This window comes from Ictalurus punctatus, chromosome 16, assembly GCF_001660625.3.
Source record: "Ictalurus punctatus breed USDA103 chromosome 16, Coco_2.0, whole genome shotgun sequence".
Taxonomy (NCBI): domain Eukaryota; kingdom Metazoa; phylum Chordata; class Actinopteri; order Siluriformes; family Ictaluridae; genus Ictalurus; species Ictalurus punctatus.
The window spans coordinates 6,280,747-6,295,453 of record NC_030431.2 but is presented as its reverse complement, the minus strand read 5'-3'; the positions used below and the strand labels follow the sequence as shown (position 1 = coordinate 6,295,453).

Below are 14,707 nucleotides of genomic sequence, written 5' to 3'. Positions count from 1 at the left end.
CCATTTCCAGAGTGAGTAGTGATCATTAATTAAACACAAATCAGATGGTTTGCCAATATCAAACCGACAGCATGATCTCAGAATGAATTTTCTAAAATAAAAGCTAAATTGCTTCCACTTCTACCTCCTGTCATGGTTACGCTTGAACCAGTTGGTACTATTATGTTTTCCTACAGTTTCCTAATCGTCTGCACCCAGTGCACTTCGGTGAAGCCGCCAACTACTGTACCAATAACACAATGGAAGTGCTGCACACTGGTCCGCTGTAGCTGTTTTGAGAGCGCACTAGGCCTCTGTGGTTTTCTGAAAAGGGGAATGTGGTGTTTTCTGAAGCCGGCTGAGGCTCTGGACTCATCTAGAGCTCGGGTGGCTTTGATTAAAGCCGTCGGCGGCGTCTTTGAGAAGTCCATGGCTTGGCTTTTCCTTCCTTGTGGTTAAAACTCTGAAGTGAAGCAGCGGAGTGGCAGCAACTCCTGCACCACAGCGTGTGTGTGCAGAACCCGAATGCCTCTCAACACTCAGCCACAGTCCTGGAAGGAGGAGTGGTCTGCGGTCATCTCTTTCTCTCTCTCTTTCTCTCTCTGCTTGACTCTATACTTCTCCTTGCTCAGCTTTGCTTTTCTACAGCTTTGGGTTTGTATCCTGGCACAAAGAAGCCACCAGCTTCATAATCCGCAGGGTGTGGCATTTGTTAAAATGGAGGTAGAGGGTAATGCTAACAGCATAACAGCTCTGCTGGCAAATAATTAACTCAAGATCTCATCCTCTCTTTTTTTTTTCCTTTTTTTTTTTTCATCAGAAGTACAATTGTACTAATAATGATTTTTCAACTTTAAACAATTTCTCTTATGACTTAAGTAACAATGGCCAGTAAAAGTGACTAAATAATATGAATGGAAAAATATAGATTTTGGTTCATGTCAATTTTTGAACCCTGTTACATTTGAATATAGTGTCTCTTATATAGGAAATATAGGATAGCACTTATTTCCACTTATAGCTGTAACTAGCTAGACATAGGTAGTTAATCTAATAATCCAGTGGCAGAATATAGTCCACTATCTGGTGATAATTGTTCTCAACTTACCTCAAAGCAGATGAGGAGGACAGTTTAGGTTTGCTCAAAGACTTAAACGCACATTATTTTTATCTCTCATGAGATCCTACGTTTCCAGACTTAAACTATTTGTGAAAAGCCATGCAACACACAAATTGTAGCCTAACACCAGATATATTATATTATATAATTGTATAATAATATATAGATAATATTGTATAACTCCATCCAACTATTTTCTATATCACTTATCCTTCAGGGTCACGGGGAACCTGGAGCCTATCCCTGGGAGCATGGGGAGCACCCTGGACGGGGTGCCAATCCATCACAGGGCACAATTACATACTCATTCACACACCCATTCATACACTACAGATACTTTGGACATGCCAATCAGCCTACCATGCATGTCTTTGGAATGGGGAGGAAACCGGAGTACCCGGAGGAAACCACTGCAGCACGGGGAGAACATGCAAACTCCGCACATGCAGGGCCATGGCAGGAATCGAACCCCCAGCCATTGAGGTGTTTGTCCAACATGCTAACTTCTAGGCCACCATATGCCCAATATGGATCTTAATGTAAACCAGAATATGCAAAAGGTTTTGTTTCTGTATATTTTTTCGTTAAATGCAATTATATTAGTAAATAGCAAGACAGCGGTAAGATGAACTTTATGTTGCAAAATTAATTTAAAAGTCATAGTAGCATAAAATCAGCATAAAGGTTAACAGTACATACAGTCCTGACCATACAATGTGGAATGTCCTGGAAAAAGAAAGACACCACTGGTGTTTTAAACACCCAGACACTGAAAAACAAGGAAAACAACATCAGCTGATGACAGAAATATTGTAAGAAAAAAACAAGAACAGTTGTTGACATCACCAACAACATTCACACTCATGAGCAGTAAGAATCGAAAAGCCAGACTGACATATGAGCCACAAACGTTCTGGAACCAAGATTAACCTCTATCAAAGTGTACAAAAAGAATGGATCTGCTCATGATCCAAAACCTTGAAGCTAATCAGTCAAGCATGGTGGAGGTAGTGTCATGGCTTGGGCTTGCATGGCTGCTTCTGGAATGGGCTCACTAATCTTTATTGATCATGTAATGATCATAACAGCAGAATAAATTCAGAAATCTATTCTGTCTGCCAATATACAGAGGAACTAATTGGGAGTAAGTTCATCATGCAGCAAGACAGTGACCCAAAAAGCACTGCCAACTCAGCAGTGGAAGGTTTTAGACTGGCCAAGTTAATCACCAGACCTTAACCCAATTGAACATGCATATCACCTCCTGAAGAGGAGACTGAAGGGAGAAACAATCAACTGAAAGAAGCTGCAGTACAAGCCTGGAAAAGCATCACTGAAGAAAAATGCAACAGTTTGGTGATATCAGTGGGTCACTGACTTGCTGTAGTTATTGCAAGCAAGGGATATGCAAGCAAACATTAAGTGTTATTTATTTAATTTACTTTAAGACTGTCTGTTCCATTACTTTTGCTCACATAAAAACTGGGGTCTTCCACAAAAGATGCCATGTTCTGTTATTTAACACAAGATATAAATATGAGGAAATGAAAGCTGAAATTCTGATCTATCATCATTCATCTTTTAATCTCAAACCCAAATGTCTTTGGTGTATAGCCAAAAGAAAAAAAGAAAAAAAAGAATTGGCCTTGCAGAGGGGACTGTATGTGAGAGGAGTGTGTAAAAACACCATCTTTTATGACTTGACACTTGGCTTAAAACTCCCACTTATACAGCAGGAAATAAACTCCTTAAACTTTCGGGCATGCTAAACTTCACAAACTAGAAAACCAGTACTTATTTAAAGCCAGTTGTCCAATAATACTGATTGAGTCTGAAAACAGGTTTCAGATTATACTCCTCGGGTAGGCCTGTATACTCTTAAATGCTGAAATGGTGAAGGCCTAAGATGTTTCCTTGCACAGGCAGTCTATTGGAGTCCCAGTATCACTGAAAAGGGATATCCACATATGTGTCTTACTTCTGAGTCATACATTCACTGAATCATCACACCAAAACCGCCACCTACTCTCTTCTGAATCTTAATATAATTCTTTTATTGTAAATCATACTCATTTATTACTAATCTAGGTGAATATATGAGTAGGAAGGAGAGACAGAAGACCTAGACCTCTCTCTCACTGTTTTCACTCTGTCTGGCCCCCCACTCTACCGGCGGCTCAGTTTGTTGTGTTTCCATAGCAACCGTGAGCATGTAGGATCGTGCCTAGGCCTCCTCAGTGACAGAATGGGCGTGTTTGTTGCAGTTTATGTGGGTGTTTTTGTGTGCGTGTGTGTAGGTATTCAGTTAATCAGAATGCAGTGTGCTTGGCTGATTCCAGCATTTCAGCAGCATGCTTGATGCGCTTAAGGACAGATATTAAACAGGCAGGAGAGGAGGAGGGGCCACGCAGCACCAGTCCTTTTGATTGGTCCAGAGCAGCCATGCTACAATGACAAATGAGTGATCCAAATCAATGATCCAAACAGTGTTCTCAGAAATAGACTAAACCATCAGGTATCAAAACTGAAATGGAAAAAAGTACTGAAGCAGTAAGTTACTGAACTTAACTGAATCAGAAGCATTTTCTTTTCAATAATGATGTTTTTTTTTCTCATCGAAAAGCCACGGATAATGTGCTGATTCATTATGGGAACCCACATTTCTAAAGTCAACGTACTCCATCACTTTCGTCTTCTGTTCTATATTCAGCAATGTAGTGCCCACTGACCTCGGTTTTATCACTTGACTTTATAGTAGTTCTACTGTAGAATCAATTTTACAATACACCGTATCCTATGTTCCTGTTACGTACAAGCAACTTAATATTTATGTACACACTTTACCATGCATCTATAGATCCTTTGCCATGCTTAGGGATCATTCTGGCTGTGTGTGTGTGTGTGTGTGTGTGTGTGTGTGTGTGTGTGTGCGTGCGCGTGCAAATGTAGAAGTGCAAATAAGAAACAGTGGTAATGGGACAGGGCCTTAAATAACCTTTTTACCATGTTTACAAAGACCATTTTCAACAGAATATTATCTGTTTAATATAACACCTGATATATGACCACAGAAATATAAACACGACACCTGATCATGAAAAAGATCTTTATGTTAATTAAAGCAACTGAGCAAAGCATATGTACCATCTAAAGATCTAAATCAGCAAGGGCATAAATGTTATATGGAATATATTTCACAGCAAAAATTTTTGAAACATGTGTCTGCGTAATACAAAACAGGAAATGATGCGAACAGTCATTGGTAACCATCTCCTTGGCTACAGCATGCAAACTCTGAATATATCTTCCATAATGTAAATAGCTTCACGCCTACAGCATATTCTAATACTACAGGATGTTAAAAACTGTACAACAAACAGCATTCAACATGATGTGTATGGACCATGAAGGAGGGATAAAAGTGTCTGCTCTATATCAAAACGTACAGTAAGCAACAGTGTAATGGTATTCATTTGATAAGAAGCATTTGCTAGCAACTAGGAAGTGTAAATTGTGGGAACTAAGGTGTGTAAATTAGGGGACCTAGGAAGCATTAATTAGGGAAACTTGGAAGTGTAACGTATGGCAACTAGTAAGTGAAAATTAAGGAAGCTAGTCAGTATACACTAGTGGAACTAGGAGTGTAAGTTTGCGGAAGGAAAGTGTAAACTAGGGAAAATAGTAAGTAGAAAGTAGAGGAAGTAGAATGTGGGATATAGGAGAACAAGGTAGTGGAAACTGGGGGAACAAGAAGGTTTAAATAAGTGGAATTAGGAAACGGAAAGTATTGTAACTAGGAAGTGAAAACTAGGTGAACTAGTATGTGGAACCTTGAGGAATTAGTGTAAATTATGGTGACTAGGAAGTGTAAACTAGGGGAAAAAGAAAGTGGAATGTAGGGGAACTAGAACGTATAAATTTAAAGTGTAAATATATAAAGTATATAAATTTAAAGTGAGTGAGAGAGAGAGAATGAGAATGATGGGTCATTTCTGTATGTATGCCAGCACCAGAGGCCCTAGGTTCCCAGATATCTTGGGCGTATCTCTACCGAAACAATGATGCCGTTTTCACTTGCTAAGGTTCCTAGAAAGAAACTGGCTTAGAGAGTATAAACCAGCTTATCGGTTCCTAGAAAGCTTTCCTTTTGTTCGGCAATACAAGGCAATTGTGTTACAAGAATTGTTAGATAACCAGCCATGAGTGAACATGCTTTTCATTTTGGATTGGAATGGCTACTCTGCTCAATCACTCTATTATTACTGATGAGGTCAAGTGCTGATCTAAACTCAACACATGTCCCTTTTTCAGGAGAATTTTAAAGATAATTTTGTAAAATCCAAATGACCTTTACAGATCTTTATTGGAAAGGGTTTAAACAAAGTTTTTAATGCTTGTTTAATGAACCATAAACAATTATTGCACATGCACCTGTGGAACAGTCCTTAAGACATTAACAGTTTACAGGCAGTAGGTGATTAAGGTCACAGTTACAATAACTTAAGACACTAAAGAGACCTTTCTACTGACTCTGAAAAACAGCAGAAGAGAGATGTCTAAGGTTCCTGCTCACCTGCGTGAACATGCCATAGGCCTGCTGCAGTGAGGCATGAGCACTGCAGGTGTGGCCAGAGCAATAAACTGCAATGTCTGTAATGTAAGACGCCTAAGACAGTGCTACAGGGAGACAGGAAGGACAGCTGATCGTCCATACAGTGGAAAATAACATGTAACCATGTGTCCCCCCAGACGTGATGGAGAACGTGCAAATGCCTTGGTGGAGAGTGTGGTAACATCTCGCAGCAAGAACTGACAAATCTGGTGCAGTCCAGGAGGATGAGATGCACTGTAGTACTTAAAGCAACTGGTGGCCACACCAGATTATCTACACACACACCCCCCCCCCCCCCCCCCCCCTCCCCACACACACACACACACACTTAGTTCAGGGACTCATTACTCCATTTCTGTTCGTCAGATGTCTGTGAAACTTATTTAGTAGTTGAATATTTTTGTTAGAAACAAAAGCAGTTGAATGTGAGAGGACGTTTCTTTTTTTGTTGAGTTCATATCAGAGCTATATTATATGAATAGCAGCTAGCAAGTATATCAGTGCAGCACTCTGTTTTTCTATAATAATATTCCAGGACCGTTTATGCCAAAGAAAACATTGTAATTAAGCATCTGAATTCAATCCACACTGTGGTCAGAAAGCGGATTATGGTGCATGACCTTCAGCATAATAGATAGGAATTCCTCTTTCTCTTCACCCTTCCCCCCTCCACCCCCCACCCACACCCCCTCTACGCTAACCACAGTAAACAAAATGATTTTATATATATATATATATATATATATATATATATATATATATATATATATATATATATATATATATATATACTATCACAGCACTGAGCACAATGCAACACTCAACTCCAGTGTAACCACAGTCAAAGCAGAAAGCCGCATCAACAGCCAACGCACAGTAAACATCCACACGCTCCACTGCAATCTGACATCCACAGAAGCCACCATCAGAGATATAATGCAAATGACAGTGAGAGTGCAAGAATCATCCGTGTGTACACCAGCACACACACACACTCATGCAGATGTCCACAGGTTGATGAGCCAGTCAGACATACTCACATAGCATCACAATCATCCTGTCTTGTTTTGATCAGAGACACCGGTACATTTACAGAGCAGAGAGAGCTACCGAATGAGAGTGTCATGTCAGCTGATGAGGAGGATGACCCCTGTAGCGGCGTGATGGAGAGTCCTAACCATGCCTGACACACGTCTTGTGCGTAACATGTGGTTTGTGTACATTCGCCAGACAGCGCATCCCTTGGGTGGCCATCTTGGCTCTGGCTAATAAGTCTCAGCTTACTGCTAAACCTACATTACCTGCTTGCCCTGACCAACAGTGAAAACAGTAACTCATAGGAAGATGGCATATGTGCCATTAAATTGCTGTTTATTGAAATATTATATTGCAGGGGTTTTTTTCCCCCACTGCCATCAATTAAAAATAAGAACTTTAATGAGAAAACCATCAGACCCTCAGATAAGTGTCCCACTATTTTATGTTATTTGATGTGGATTGTCTGTCATGATTCAGCATAGCACTGGAGTCTCAATATTTTTGTTGCATATGTACGGGATGACAATAAGAACTGATGTGACTTTACCCTTCAGGAGTACATGGGAAATTTTATGAAGATCTTGAAAGAAGTGAATGATATGCACCTTCAAGCAGTGGAAGCTAGAAGGCTTACTCACCTTGTTGGAGGCCATCTCGCTGACAGAGTGGCGGGTCTGCAGCGTCTCCAGCTGGTCCAGGCACCAGTCAAGCTCCTCCAGTGTCTCGGTGGCCAGCTTCTGGTAGGCCTCCTCTGGGGGGAGACAGGAGGGGAGGGGGTGATCAGTTTTGAGGCGTTTCACGGGGCTAGCCGAGGCCTCGTACCCGGCCATTCCGCGCTGTCCGGATTTCACGCGTGGGTGACTCTTCATGCTGCAATGTAAAAGAACTCTCCTACTAGTAAGAGGAGGACTGAAGGATCTGCTCTAAGCTCCTGGGCCTGGGAACCCCTTCCATTTAGTCCAGAGGAGTGCAGAAAAGTCCAGATGAATGAGAGAAAAGGAGTTATGCTGGTGAGAGTCCAGCAGCGCAGGGATCCTGGCCTACAGAGCAATAGAACACCATGCTGTAACTATGCAAAATCACACAGCACAAAATCCTGAGCCAGATGCGTCACTGACTAACACAACAAATCTGCATCCCAACACATGACTAGTGCCAGTCTCCAGTAGTGGTCCATCAGGTGAGGGGGGTGATCTGGAGGAGAGTGAGAAATTCAGAAGGACAGCTCTTGCCTTTCAGTCATGCACTTCTTTCTGAAAAAAATAAAAGGAGCAGAGCAGAAAGCAGAGCCCCCCACTCCTCTTGCACCTCCTCTCCAGCTCCCTTGGCCAAAGACCAGACCCCCATATGAAGCTGTAGGAGCAGAGTGATGAGCTTCTCTCCTCTGTTAGGGAGTTAGCTCAACAAGCTGATATCCAAGCTGATTGAAAAAAAAAAAGGAAACAGTGAGCCAGTAAGAGCTGAGCAGCACCTCAACGTGGCGGCATGACTTAAGAGGCTTTGCTTTACACAAAACACAATCGGTTTCCTGTGAAAGCCCAAGCCTAAAGAGCCGGAGAGCACGACACAGGAAGAAAAAGAAAAGCTGAGCTGGAGTTTTGGATTGGAGTCGAGTAATCTGAGCAGCTGTCAGTAGGAAAGGAGCCTTCTCTCTGGTAGAAAGCTGCAATGCAAATGTAAACATTACCAAAGCACTAGATATTTGGTTCACTAGATATGAACTTTCCAGAGGGAATTTACATACGGGTTTTACATATACACTGTGTGTAAAAACAAAACAAAAATAAAAATGCTTTCAGAGAGTACACTGCGTCAAATGGGTATTAAAGTGTGTTAAAATAAATGCATGAGCAATATCTAATACGAGACCTGACATAATTGTCAGTGCAAAGAAAAAAAACAAAGCATTTGGTATTGAGGGGCTGGACTCACCAAGAGTGAGACAAAGAAATGTACAATGAGACCCATGTTAAGGGTTCATCTATGTGATGTGTCAGTTTCACCCCTATTCTCAGTCTGTCCCCCCTTTCAAAGGCTGTACAATCGCTCAGGAGCGTTTGCAAGCACAGGGGACCACTGTCCTTGCTGACAGCGTCTCCTCTGACGTCAATGGCATTCTTCTCATGTTTAGTGCAACACTCGGAGGCTGCACTGGCTCAGCTCTAAACTCTGGACTGGATTCTCCAGAATTGGCTGTGAGAAAAGAAAAACCTCTAAAACATGGTTTTCTGGTACTGCTGCCTTGTGATAAAAGATTCATTCCAAGTCAGGGATGTTGGGTCAGATTTGGCACGAGGGTTTCATGTGTGTCATCATGGTACAACTTTAGGCATGAAAAGCTTGTCAACCAAATGTACTGCAGCTATAAAAAGACAAGAAATCGTTTAAGAGCACAGTGCGACCGGAAACATTTTACTGAAACATCATTTTCCATGAGTGGCACAGTGTTGCAGCAGGTAGTGTTGCTGCCTCACAGCTCCAGATTTCCCAGTTTGATTCTGAGCTTGGGTTACTGTGTCTGATTTCTGGAGTGTGTATGTGTGTGGGTATGTTTATGCATGGTACCCTGCAATGGACTGGTGTTCCAATTTGCCACCGCTAACTAGTTTAAATATGTTTTAAACACAATACATCTTATCTATTTACAGTTATATTTATTGATGTGGAACATCTGCAAAACAAATTATTTATGTTCCAACAGTCGTTCCCTCACCAGCCTCCCTTTTGCTCTCCTGAAGTTAATCATACAGGATTCACAGAGGTCAAAAGTGTTTGCCGCAGCTTTTTTCAAAATTTGCGCTTTTTGTGCTTTTTTTGTGTGTGGAAAACTACTTAAATCGGTGAAATTGCAGTTGTACGAAATTGTTTTGTACGGTCTTTCGCATTGATGTTTGTTCGTAAATGAGACCTTTTAGCTGTACTCATGTTCGAGCATGTGAATTGAAGGGGCCTTTGGCTGAATGTGCGTTGTGATGACGTCACATGAGCCGTTTGCGGAAAATCTGTGGTAATTTGGGAAAATTGCAAGCTCCTGGCAACTCGAATATTGCAGTTTCCTTGATTTTGAGTTCATTTCTGCGATCACAAAATCGCTAAATCCTGGAGGGACTGGTTAATAAGACAAAACAATGCAGCTTAAAGCAAAGCACAAAGACTTTACAGCTTTAGTGCTGATTCAGCTAGTTCTGAATAAAGCTTGAGACTCTTGCTACATGCTACATAAACGCGTCCTCACGGAAAACCTCACCAGATCAACAGTTACAAAGATTTTATAAATATATGTTTGTGAGTGTTTGCCATACAAGTCCCTGTGAATTCACTGTTACTATAGAGCTGCTGTTATAGAACATTAATGAACATTTACTGACCAATCAATTTCGAGAATTCAACAGCACTGAGGATTTAAATGAAATACGTAGCAGGGTTTTTTTTTTTTTTAACTTCCTGTATAATCCTGTGATCTCATCCTGCTTTCTCACAGTGAGACACTTAAAAGCTGGTAGGAATGCCAAATACATCTTTGAGTAAGAGCTGTAGTGCTGTGTTCATGAAATCATGCATCACAGTAGGTCATAAGGTGGGATGGCAATATTCATGGTGTGAAATTCCATGACTCAGGAAACACATGGAATCTGTGCCCATTGTGCCAGCCGGATGGCATGTCCTCACACCCTCCCACAGCATGTCACCCCAATCCGTGGCACACATACACACATAGATGCCACTTCCAAGAAAGCAGTGGGGAAGAAGCGGCGTTGTGGAAACTGGCTTCTCCATGTCCCTGGAGGACGCTGATGAGTGACGTCAGAGCTCAGATGACATCACTCTGCACAGTCTAATCCTCTTGTATGCATCTCTCTCTCTCTCTCTCTCTCTCTCTCTCTCTCTCTGTCTCTCTCTCTCTCTCTGTGTCTGAGGCATTGCCTCATCTCCCCTAGTTCTTATTCCGTTCACCTTCCAAACACTGCATTGCCAAGGAGGGGGCAGAACCTTGCTATTTTTAGCAGGTGCTATTTAAAGCATAGCTCATAATATAACAGATCAATCAGTATCGGCAGGTGCCACTAAGAACAGCCAAGTGCTGATTGAGCAAGGGGGTGTGAACAGTGCCGCTATACTTCACTAAATATGGACTCCAATCTAGTGTAAGAGGCTCTAAACAGCCTTGGGCCTAATACATGCTGCATTCAGCATTTCCCAGTTCAGTGACAAATAAAATAGCACTGATCAATTTAAGAAGGAAGCAGAAAGCAAACAGTGCATTGATTGACAGTCTCATCTTCTGAGTCATGGCAAGGTGCTAACATGCTTTCATCCAATAATATTCCATCTCTTGCTGAGGAGGTAGGCAAGAAAACAAAGTCGTGTGTGTACGTCAGGATTTTTTTTTTTTTGTATTATTATAGAACAGCCAGCTGCTTTACACCAAGTAATAACATAAATGTGCATTTTTGGTGAAAAAAAATGCAGCATAATTAAAGCAATTAGATTTCCTACCTAGGCAGCCTTTCAATCAGATAGATAGTTAATCCATAATGCATTCCTCATATACAGTACATTACAGGAAGTGGAAATTAACCCCACTTAGAAATCACTGAATTCATTAACAGCAGTTTCCAGTTTCAAAGTGATGGAACCTCCACTGTTTGAGGAATTGGCGATGTGCGCTCCAAAGAAGTAGTTTGTCTCCCTCTACAGGTGTAAAGCCAGAACTGCAGGATTCCTCACAAACAACAAGGTTCCAGGTAAAGTTTGGCAGTCTCAAATAAGATTAGATCCTTGTCTGTATGTTTGAGTGTATATTCTACATGTATTCACTTAACAAATAACTGACTAAATAGAAAACACATTTCTTTGATACACCATTAACACGGTCAGTCACATTCATACAATACAAAATGAAATCTTACCTGTGAAGGAGGCTTTGGGGAGAGAAGGTGGGTTACACATGGGGGCCCTCCTGCAAAATGACCATATAAGGAGAAAATAAATTACTTCAAGTGTGTGTGTGTGTGTAGACTTTGGCAGTGTCTTTAATACATGTGTAACACAGAATATCTCCAAACCAGTGTAATAGTTTTACCCATATACTGTACATACAGTACAATACAGTTACAATTTACAATACAATACAATTTACCCATCACAGTGTAATAAATATGTACACACAGTATTATAACTGCACTCACTTATTTGTGGTTCTTTCTTGCTGCAAGTTGGTTAATGCTGCAAAATTGTTCCGTACTGTTCTCAAACTGGCCAGTACCTACCGATAGAGAAGGGGGGAAGCAGAAACCAGAATTATGTAAACAGGTTTGAGTTTAATAAGTATGACATGATCAGCTCTTATATGAAAAGGGTATGGGGATTAAATATCCCTTCAGCATAAGGAAGCAACATTTCACTGAGCTTATAAAAGAAACAAACATACTAAAACGCCCTCATAATTTCATCAAACACACAACTAGTTTTACACCAGTTACACTCCAAGTAATTGTAACACCAAGATCACTATGTCACTATGTGATCTGAAGTTACAATCATGTAAAAACATATCCAGGGTATATCAGAATGCATATCGCATTTCATGCCACAGTGCTAATCTGGATTCCGATTGGTTAGACAGTGTTAATTTTCTCCAACAGCAGCTAGACATAATTATAAATGTTTACAAAGTACTAGATGTCATTCATTAATAAATTCCTTGACAAACTGCTGTGGTATGACAGGAATAAAACACTTTGGGACATGCTGTTCTAGGAAAATAATCAACTTCATATAACTTGATATTGGTGACTGCTTCACTTGGGCTGCATCACACCTCTTTGTTGTTGATTATTTTCCTATAACACCACATCTTGTTGTCTTTTGTATTTCTGACTGCTGCACTGCTAAAGGAGCTGATGGGCACTAACCTGGGCAAACGGTGTTACAATCAGGTCGTCCCCATGACTGCAAGAGAGTGGACACATTATTAGCAGTTTGGTACACAGATACTGTGTCAGCTCTTCTACAGTGGCTCTATGAGGAGCTATTCATGTTCCTTATGTGTGTGCTTTATTGTACATGTCTGAAATGCTGCATGCATTTTGTCACCACAAAAGAACCATATCATTAAGGGAAAAAACAAATGTTTTCACAATATAGAGAAGTGTGTGCTGGATAAGTGAAGGGAAGGAGAGTGTGATCTAGTATTTTACTTTTCTTTGACGATATGGTTTATCTGTGTGACAAGTCCAAGGCAGGAGGAATGGGGTGCTTGTCAGGCATTTCTGGATATGAATGTGTTTATTGCAGGTGAATGTTAATTAGTGAGATGTAGAGAGGAGGGAGATCCATCACTGAGGGACACAAACATTAATTCTCAAGGTGCATCAGGAAAGCCTTCGATATCAGCATTTAACTCTTAATATATTGTGTTTGGGCCAGTATTTTATATTTTTATTCAAATCAGATTCTGTTTGGATCACCTTAACGTAACAGGGTTAAGTAAATACAGTGCATTATTGGTACCCTCCACAACAATGAGCGAAAATGAAGATGTAAAAATAACAGCATGTGCAATAAGTGATCATTTTAACTCAAACATATATTATCAATCACAAACAGAATTATTGGCACCTTTACAATTAATATTATATGACGTGATTTTCTTGCTGTAATGTCTAACAGGATTGAAGACACTTAAAAAGACATCTTAAACCACTTGTTTAACCATGCACATGTCAAGCACCATTATATTCTTAAATTTGTGAATCTAGGCTGCCCTCTTCCATTTAGGTTTAAATCTGCATAGTCAAATCTGCATGGTCACTGAAAAGCATTATGTTTGGCTCATCATGTTGTTCAAAGCTCTATCTGTGGCATTTGTCTGAACCTCCTGGCAGAGGCAACCAGGTTTTGGGCTGAAATATCCTGATACTTAGCAGAATTAATGATGCCATCAGCATTCATAAGAGCCACTGAACCACCAGCCACAAAAACCGCCCCAAAGCATCCATGATCCACCTCCAGACTTTACAGTGGAGCATCTGGTGCTTTTCCTTGTATGCAATCTGCCTTTGTCTCCAAACATGTTGATCTGATGTGATCTCACAATCATGAATCACGAAAGCAAGTGTGTCGATTCAATTACAAATCTACATATTGCATATTTTAAAATACTACATAATTCATAGTGACGTATACACAAACCAATCGTGATGTTGCACAACAAGCTCAAATGTCATTGGACAATGTGGAATAGCGCGGTAATTTCTCACTCTAATTCATAAATCGGGTGAAAACTACATAGCCACAGACTGTTTTCAGTTTTTTAACAAGGGTGAAATGGCTAAAAGAACAAGACAACGAGTATCGTGCTTTCCAGTCCGAACAGACAGACGGATTTGCATTTGTGGAAGTCGCATTAGTGGTATTAGTACTTACAAACTGCATTTTGAATTGATTCACCATTTGATGAAGCTAGTCATAGTTGGTTGTAGGCTGTTAGATCAAAAAGAAGCTAAACGTGAAATGGCCTTTTTTTGCATTACCACTTTTGATAATTATGCAATAATAGTAAGAAGCGTATAAAATGTAAATAAATAAATTTTATTTATATATATATATATATATATATATATATATATGTATATGTGTGTATATATGTGTGTGTGTATATATATATATATATATATATATATATATATATATATATATATATATATATATATATATATATATAGTTTTTGTTTAATATGGCTCTTTAAAGAAATAAAATCACAGTCTTTTTTGGCTTTCATGGCTCTTGCCAACTGTAAAGGTTCCTGACCTCTGTTCTAGACAATGATACATGCTCCATGCTTCATTCATGCTTCATTCTTATGAAGGTTGCCAATAATTGTGGTGGGCACTGTATGTATAATTAGCCTATGTAAATATGAAACAAAGGTGATAATCACATCCCCTCCATCTCT

At 40.2% G+C, this 14,707-nt stretch overlaps 1 protein-coding gene across 11 annotated transcripts in view; it reads right to left on the bottom strand.

Annotated features, from left to right (window-relative positions):
* LOC108276982 (cAMP-specific 3',5'-cyclic phosphodiesterase 4D) overlaps window positions 1–14,707 on the bottom strand; it is a 194,572-nt gene that overhangs the window by 13,230 nt on the left and 166,635 nt on the right. For all 11 annotated transcript variants that reach the window (XM_017489202.3, XM_017489205.3, XM_017489200.3 and 8 more), the window contains 4 exons: window positions 12,665–12,701; window positions 11,939–12,015; window positions 11,660–11,709; window positions 7,388–7,500 (listed from right to left, as the gene is read on the bottom strand). In XM_017489202.3, coding sequence (XP_017344691.1) covers window positions 7,388–7,500; window positions 11,660–11,709; window positions 11,939–12,015; window positions 12,665–12,701 — 277 coding nt within the window. The remainder of the gene's footprint in view (window positions 1–7,387; window positions 7,501–11,659; window positions 11,710–11,938; window positions 12,016–12,664; window positions 12,702–14,707) is intronic.